The sequence below is a fragment of the Coturnix japonica genome, chromosome 1, assembly GCF_001577835.2.
Source record: "Coturnix japonica isolate 7356 chromosome 1, Coturnix japonica 2.1, whole genome shotgun sequence".
NCBI lineage: Eukaryota > Metazoa > Chordata > Aves > Galliformes > Phasianidae > Coturnix > Coturnix japonica.
Genome location: NC_029516.1, coordinates 60,105,054 through 60,113,936, shown reverse-complemented (window position 1 = coordinate 60,113,936; position 8,883 = coordinate 60,105,054). Strand labels below are relative to the sequence as shown.

The 8,883-nt window shown below is 47.9% G+C and overlaps 1 protein-coding gene across 1 annotated transcript; it reads left to right on the top strand.

Moving 5' to 3' along the window:
• The first annotated feature begins 2,798 nt into the window (after positions 1-2,798).
• On the top strand, positions 2,799-4,636 carry LOC107316581. The gene is made up of 2 exons (XM_015868261.2): positions 2,799-3,225; positions 3,441-4,636. Exon 2 carries the CDS (start codon positions 3,520-3,522, stop codon positions 4,579-4,581), a length of 1,062 nt encoding a protein of 353 aa, XP_015723747.1. The 5' UTR covers positions 2,799-3,225; positions 3,441-3,519; the 3' UTR covers positions 4,582-4,636.
• The last annotated feature ends 4,247 nt before the right edge of the window (positions 4,637-8,883 follow it).

Here is an 8,883-nt window from a genome sequence, read left to right as displayed (position 1 = left end):
ATCTGCCAGGTGCTCTCAGTGCCCAAGTACTGGCAGACAAATGTAACACAGAATTACAGACATAGGTCTTGTGCCCTTAGGGATCGCTTACCACACCACGTAGATAAACATAAATTTATAACACTGTTCTGAGTTCAAATGATTTAGATAAATTTCCATACCAGTTTGTTGTAACTCAGAATCATTCTAAGCTTATCATTCTTCTTCTTTATTCATTTATTATTTTAAAAAAGGAACCCAAGTCTAACCACGTCATCTACGTTTATTGGCTTAAGTGAGTAATTTTTCAGCTTCGAGTTAAAATCAAGGGGAGAATCAATATGGGCATCGCTGTAATTGAAAACCAGTGGGTGATAATTCTGTACTGAAAACAAGATAATAAGAATAGAGATGAAACACTGGCAGGGGAAAAGAAGAAAAGATTAAAGATAGGATCTCAATTAAATATAAACCATTATTAACATTATATTAAAAACTTCCCCATGTTCTTTTCATATGCTGTATATTTTTTCTCTTTTCCTCTAATGGATGTTAAAGGAAGGAATAAATGAAATTATGAGAAAATATTATAAAATAAATTCAGACAAAATCAATCAAGTGTATCTTTAGCTGGTAATTTATTCCTAATATCATTGTCTCTACCCTGAAACATGAATATTTATATCCAAATCTTTTTTACTACTCTCTTTACATGGTGTTCCCTTCTACCTCCAGCTAATAATTCTAGCAGTAAGGAATTATCTTTCCATTGCTCACGATAAATGAAAAAAAGAGAGGAATCAGATTTACTCCTTTACTCCTAACTTTTAACAGACCCGATGGCTCCAGCTCCGAACCTTCATACTCGGGAGAAATGGAGAATTCAATTTCTAAATAAATGGCCAACAGGACAGCAAAACTATTTCATCTCTAGTCTAATCTCTGTTTCAAACAACTCAGTGCTGACAGCTTAAAAGAGAACCTATTCTGCTTTCACACCTTTCTTATTCAAAGCTATATTAAAGATGAGCTTCTTAAAGGTCCCCAAGTACAGATGATGATCAGTTCTGAGAATTAGGTTTATTAAAATTATAAAGAAAATCTAAAACTCTTCTCCACAATGAGCACTACAATTCAACTTTTAAGAGGCCAGCTTCCAGAGAAAGAAGAAAACCATTTATTTCTCACTACTTTTAATATATATGACAACAAAAGTAGAAAGCCATGAAAAGAACAATTTAATTATTTAATGAAGGACAGTAAACAGTAGGCAATGAAAAGCTGACACATTCTCATTGTCTTTCCTTGTTCCCATTTTCATACGAAAGGTTACTTATAAAAAAATGCTCCACAAAATTAGTATTAATAATAGAATAAGGATAAAAATTGGAATATCAAAGAAAAAAGAAAAAAAAAAAGAAGAATGTTTAGGTAAGTTAGAGGATTGAAGCCAGTGCTGCAGGTGAAGTTTCATCTGACACATTTAAGGTAGAGGCTGCCACAGGGAGCTCCTTAGAGAGCTTGGTGAGAATGGGAAGAAGGAAAGAGATTGCAGACAGTTAAAAAGGGGCTGTTTTCTGTTATCTAAATTGCAAAACATTAAGGAGAGGTTAATCCTCCATTCTCCTGCATATATAACATACAGTGAAATCATGAAAAGCTTATCGGCAGCACTGTTGAATTTACCCTGTTGCTCAAATGGTTCCTATTTCCTTTTGAAGGGCACACATTTTGGTTATCAAGTGCCTTTCATCCTCAGGCAGCTCCAGGTGTGTCAGTGACAGTTCAGTATAATGACACCAGCAGACTCTTCTTTTGCAAGAAGAGTTTGTCATTCAGTCCTGAGCAGGAGAATAATTCCCCAAATCCCTGTCTAGCCACACTGCCTACCAACATATTGTGTGAGTTACAGTGGAAAATGCAGATATTGTTCTTTTCTTTTGTGCCTTTGCACATGAATGGAGATGAAGAGGAATTTGCTCACACCACACTTGCCAAGGGAACCATAGACAGGCAGGGGGAAGTAAACTGCACCTTTATTATGTTTTCTCTGGACCAAGAGAGGAGAATGGAATGGTATTATGAGTGAGACACATTTCTTTGCCAGCATGTCTCCTGGGATGGTACAATGGTGTATTGTCCCATATGCAGCACTCAGCCTGCAGACAGGGAAGCCTTCAGCAGGTCATTAAAGAAGACAATCACGGAATCAATCACAGAATGGTGTGGTTGGAAAGGACCTTTAAAGACCGTCTAGTTCCAAACCCTCTGCTCCCCTTGAGAGATAGAAGAAAACTGATTACCAGTAAAAACTACTCATCCTAGGAAGAAAGATATTCCCAAAATGACAGAGGAAAATATTAAAAAAAACAAAACAAAAAAACAAAACACATCAACAAAAACAAACAAATGAACAAACAAAACCCAACAACACAAGGGTGTTGCTTGCAGAACAGGGAATGAGGGAAGAACTGACCAAACATTCCCAAAGCAAGAAAACAAAAACATGGATAACAAAGAACAATGTTTCTATGTAACATATTAGTGAAAAATTTACAGTATGCTGTTGTAGAATCGGAGGAATTTTAAACTCAAGTCCAGTTAGAGGTAATTTAATCAGTGAAAAAATAGGATCTGTGCATCAATGTCAAATGAATAGGCCAATAAAAGGAAGGCAGGAAGAAAAGGTAGAGCAAATTAAGGAAAGAAAAAGAGGCAATATATGAATCATGTTAATATGAAGCTGAGGACCTTACAGATATGTTTACAAAGAAAAAAAATGCGGCGGGGGGGAGGGGGCAGGAGGTGGAGAAGGAGAAGGAGGGGAAAGGGAAAGGGAAAAGAGAATATTTTGGAAATGACAAATGGGGGTAGCAGGATATACGACAAGCCTCTGGGCCTCCAGAAAATAGCTGTAACCAGGAGAAGACGAAAGGGGACATGATGCTGGACAAAGTGCCGTGGAGGCACAATGTCTGCGGTGACATCACTGAGCAACAGGCTGTGATGCCATGGAGCTTTGGGCGCTGGCAGGGCCTGGCCCAGTCAGTCTCGAGCCTGGACTCCTGCCGAGCGAGTGTGTGCGGCCTGGAGGTGGAGCGAGGATTTTGTTTGTGTGTTGGGCTGTGCTTTGGGGACTGCTGGCAGCTGCTCTCAGTGCCCATCCCTACAGCCATCACCTGGAATCCCCTGGCCTGCCTGGTTCAGGCAGCTGGGGTCTCACGAGGTGCACGTGCAGCAGCACAGGTGAGCTGGCTGGGACGCGTCCCCCAGGGTGGTAAAGGGGTGAGCTCTGGGATGGGGGAGCTGCCAGGACCGGGGCAGCAGTCTGACCCTGTGAGGGCGTGGGGCATTGGGTGGCACAGGTGTGGGGTTAGGAGGGTTTCCTGCTGAGGGAGCAGGACGTTTCTTCTGCCTGTCCCAGAGACAGAGAATGACCACGGCCTCTCTCCCTCTTGCAGTGCACAACTTTCACCGCTGAGGCGCTGTCGAGGGAGAGCAATTCATCTTCACTCCCCATCAGGCCACAGCGTGAAGACCATGGCAGCAGAGGAGGCGTGGACATGTCCCATCTGCCGTGACGTGCAAAAGGACATTGCCTACGCAGTACCGTGCCGTCACGAGTTCTGCCTCGGCTGCATCCTGCGGTGGGCCAAGCAGAAAGAGACCTGCCCGCTCTGCCGCAGAGTGATGGAAGTTGTAAAGGTTGCTGAGTGGGACGACGACAGCGACCTGGATTTCATCATCTGTCCCCCAGCACCACCAGTTCCTGCCTGCTTCCAGGCAGGCATCACTCAAATCTACAGCCCCCAGCACGATGCGCCATCCCCTCCACCCCTTCTGATGCTGCCAGAGGAGGAGGAGGCTGTGGAGGCAGAGGAGGGGCGTATGGTGGGCGGTCTGCTGCTGGAGGTCTGGGCAGCCCTGTTCAGGCAGCACCAGGAGATCCTCGACCCTGTGCTGCCATGGCTGCGCCAGGAGCTGCGAGCCGTCCTTGGGACACAGTGGTGGGAGGTAATGGCAGTCGAGAACCTCATCCTCAACACCCTGTGTAACATCGGGCTGGACAGCGAGGCCCTGATCCGGCTGCTGCAGCCTGCCCTGGGGGACAGAGCGGAGACGCTCATCCAGGGCCTTGTGGACGCTGTTGTCAGCCGGTGGGGCGAGGAGGCCCACGGGCAGCTGGGCCTCCAGGGCGTCCACGTGTCCGGAGGGCAGGAGGAGGGCCCTGCAGCCAGCGGGCAGGAGGACAGCTCTGTGGCCGCCCCTGGCCCCGCAGCCTCCCCACAAGGCACAGTTACAGCAAGGCCTGGACCCAACGACAGCACCGGAAGTCCCAACGGAGAGGAGCAGCCCAGCACACCACAGGCTGTCATTCCTGGGGATCCCAGTTGCACCCTGTCTGCCCACATCCCCAGGGAACGGGAGGAGCCCCAAGAGGAGACGGAGCAGCTGGCAGCAGCAGATCCCTCTGCTCAGGGCAGCAGCCCCTCCGCTCCTGGCTGCTCAGCTGTGAGGGCCCGGAGGCCCCGTAAGAGAAGGGCTGGCAGTGACCTGGACCCAGAGCAGCCCTGCAAGAAGCCACCCCCTCGGAAGCACTAGCAGGGATGGCATTTCTCTTCAATTAAAAAAAAATAAAGTGAGATAAAAAAGATTACACAGAGCCTCCCTGTTTTATGGGTTGTAAGGGTCCTCTACAGAGATTATCATCACATTCAAACCCAATCCTAATGGAGGTTTCCCACTGTCTGTTACACAGGAAGATGTTCAGGCGAGTTCTGCGTATCTCCAGGGAAGAAGACATCAAACCCAACAGTCTCTCTGGACAGCCTCTCCCACTGTTCTGTAATCCTCACCTTAAAGAACTTATTCCTCGTGTTCAGATGGAACTACCTGTGTTCCATTTTGTGCCCACTGCCCTTTGTTGTTGTCTAAATCAAATGTTTCTTCTGCATTAGAACAAGATAAAAAATTTCATTTCATGCTCTCTGCTGCTGTTGTTTTTTCTGGGGGTCTTTATACGTTAGTGGGGTGGGGGGTCTCTGATAGTTTCCATCACTTATCCTCTAGATGAACCTTCCCCATGCATGCTCAGTATATAGGTGAAGTAATTCATAATCATTGACATTAGGAAGATGGAGCAGGTTGTATACACAAAGCCTGCAGCTCCTGTCTGTCCAACCTGGACAGACACATCTCTGAGCCTTACTGACATTTGGTGCTGGACAGATGAGACCTGAGTAACAGAGAATTTAAGGAGGAGAAGCTAAATAATTAGCAATATACATGTATAGCTAGCAGCAATTTATGTCTAGTCAGCATGAACATATATGTAATATTGTGTCATGCACGTTTCAAGAATAACCTGCAGTAGACTGATCAAATCAGAAGACAAGTCATAACGTGTCCATGGAAGCGCCTGAAGAGGCATCGGGAAGACCTGGCAAGTCCCCCTCACCCCTCCCCCCCTTCAATTGGTGCTCTTTGTTTAACAGAGGAAGTGCCCTCTGGATGGAATGGAAGGAGCCCTGGAGAGAATCACCATATCAACGTGATAAGGAGAGTACTGAGACATCTTGGAAACAGCAGGACAACAACTGACTGGCACGACTTAGCACATGAATCAACAAGTGTCACAATGTAGTTAACAAATGTAAATCATTGGTTAGATTGTGAATCTGGGGTACCCAGCCAGTGGGAAAATGGGGGAAGGGGGAAGGCATGGGGGAGACAAGGTACAAATGCTGGACTATTGCGTCCATAAGCACAATCTGGCATGCAGGACAACCACCATTGCAATTGTGAATAAAATCCGCTTTTATCAGAGACAGCCATCCTGAATAAATTATTTGGTTATGTCCGAAATTCTGTCACTGGGATCTGCTGAATGAAGACTGGTCACACCCACATGACTCTCTTCCATAGGGTATTTACAAGCATTAAGAAGATCCTCCCTAATTCTTCTTTGTGCTGAAGAGACCTGGGTCCCTTATCCTTTCCCCATAGGAGCAATGCTCCATGAGCAAACATATGAGTGAGGGCTGTGGTGAACAAGGGCTGCGGTGACATCACTGAGCAACAGGCTGTGATGCCATGGAGCTTTGGGCGCTGGCAGGGCCTGGCCCAGTCAGTCTCGAGCCTGGACTCCTGCCGAGCGAGTGTGTGCGGCTTGGAGGTGGAGCGAGGATTTTACTTGTGTGTTGGGCTGTGCTTTGGGACTGCTGGCAGCTGCTTCAGTGCCCATCCCTACAGCCATCACCTGGAATCCCCTGGCCTGCCTGGTTCAGGCAGCTGGGGTCTCACGAGGTGCACGTGCAGCAGCACAGGTGAGCTGGCTGGGACGCGTCCCCCAGGGTGGTAAAGGGGTGAGCTCTGGGATGGGGGAGCTGCCAGGAGGGCAGCAGTCTGACCCTGTGAGGGCGTGGGGCATGTGGTGGCACAGGTGTGGGGTTAGGAGGGTTCCTGCTGAGGGAGCAGGATGTTTCTTCTGCCTGTCCCAGAGACAGAGAATGACCACGGCCTCTCTCCCTCTTGCAGTGCACAACTTTCACCGCTGAGGTGCTGTCGAGGGAGAGCAATTCATCTTCACTCCCCATCAGGCCACAGCGTGAAGACATGGCAGCAGAGGAGGCGTGGACATGTCCCATCTGCCGTGACGTGCAAAAGGACATTGCTAGCAGTGCCGTGCCATCATGAGTTCTGCCTCGGCTGCATCCTGCGCTGGGGCAAGCAGAACAAGAGCTGCCCGCTCTGCAGAAGGGACATGGAAGTGGTCAAGGTCGCTGAGTGGGATGACGACGACCTGAACTTCGTCATCTGGCCTCCAGCACCACCAGTACCTGCCTGCTTCCAGGAGGGCATCACTCAAATCTACAGCCCCCAGCACGATGCGCCATCCCCTCCACCCTTCTGATGCTGCCAGAGGAGGAGGAGGCTGTGGAGGCAGAGGAGGGGCGTATGGTGGGCGGTCTGCTGCTGGAGGTCTGGGCAGCCCTGTTCAGGCAGCACCAGGAGATCCTCGACCCTGTGCTGCCATGGCTGCGCCAGGAGCTGCGAGCTGTCCTTGGGACACAGTGGGTGGAGGCAATGGCAGTCGAGAACCTCATCCTCACACCCTGTGTAACATCGGGCTGGACAGCGAGGCCCTGATCCAGCTGCGCAGCCTGCCCTGGGGGACAGAGCGGAGACGCTCATCCAGGCCTTGTGGACGCCGTTGTGAGCCGGTGGGGCGAGGAGGCCCACGGGCAGCTGGGCCTCCAGGGCGTCCACGTGTCCGGAGGCAGGCAGGAGAGCCCTGCAGCCAGCGGGCAGGAGGACAGCTCTGTGGCCGCCCCTGGCCCCGCAGCCTCCCCACAAGGCACAGTTACAGCAAGGCCTGGACCCAACGACAGCACCGGAAGTCCCAGCGGAGAGGAGCAGCCCAGCACACCACAGGCTGTCCTCTGTGTGGATCCCAGTCACACCCCTGCTGTGCACATCCCAAGGCAACAGGAGGAACCCCAGGCGGAGATGGAGCAGCTGGCAGCAGCAGATCCCTCTGCTCAGGGCAGCAGCCCCTCCGCTCCTGGCTGTACAGCTGTGAGGGCCCGGCGGCCCCGTAAGAGAAGGGCTGGCAGTGACCTGGACCCACAGCAGCCCTGCAAGAAGCCGCCCCCTCAGAAGCACTAGCAGGGATGACGCTTCTTTTTAGTTAAATTATTTATTGAAAATATAAGGAAATGACTAATTGTATTATTTTGTGTATATTGCAACTACACAATGTGTTTTACAGTACTGATATCAGTGTATCTGAATATGTTCTTGGGTACTATGTGAAGAAAATAATCTCTTGAATTGAGCTCAGAATTTTAAAACACACAGTACGTATTACTGATTTTAAATATAGATCCTTTGAAGTTTCTTTTAGTCTCTAAGGGTAATCTGTGCCTTTAGAATTCTAGAGACTTATCACTTCAAATATTTCTGACAGGATTGCTATTGAAAGTGCAATCAGCTTTTTAATTTTTCCATGCTGTGTCAAAACAGTTGAAGGATATTTTAATTTATGAGGGTTACCTTTACTCTTGCTCCTACAACAATGACACGAAGCCAGGGGTCAGCGCTGCTATCATGGGAAAATCTGGATGAGCAAGTGTGAAATTAACAGAAGTACAGCAAGCAGCTACATGAAACTCCTGTTAAGACTCCGAGTATGCCCAGGGTAAACAGAAGATTTATAGTAACTCAGCTGAGCAATACACTGAGCTTTCATGGAGTTATTAAAATGCTATGCCTTCTCACTAAACAAGCTGATCACTGAGTATTAACTATAGTATAATTGTAGCATGGTAGTCCAGGGATAACAGTAGATGCAGTTTGCGAGATGAGATACTCTTTTCAGACCAGCTAATAATTGTCAAGTCGACAATTCCTTCCTCAGGTTTACTGTACATCACATAAATCCCTTTCTGAATTATTGCTCAAAAAACAATTGCCAATCATGCTGACCTGAAGAGACAAGTATTCCTTCCCATGAAAGGAACATGTGCAAAGTACAGAGATGATAGATACAATTTCAGTTCCATCTAAGCTCTTAGCTAATGTCTCAGAATACCTAGAGCATTGTAGAAGTTTCTGATTTAGATTATCTCACAACAAATAGTCTTTTCAAAAACTGTGACTGGAACTTATGCCATGTAACTGCAAGAGTATCCTCAGTGCCTTCATCCTTACAGTGTTTACAGATGCATTGGTGAATAGTATTTCTCTACAAATGGGAAATGGAGGCCTGAAGTGACCCTGTGGCTTACACACAGCAGCTTCATGATCTGCCTGTAGCACAGACACTATAGCAGTTCATGGTATACCCCATCTGGGGAAGGGTTGCAATGTCAGGTGCATATTGGGGGGCACTCAGACAGGACT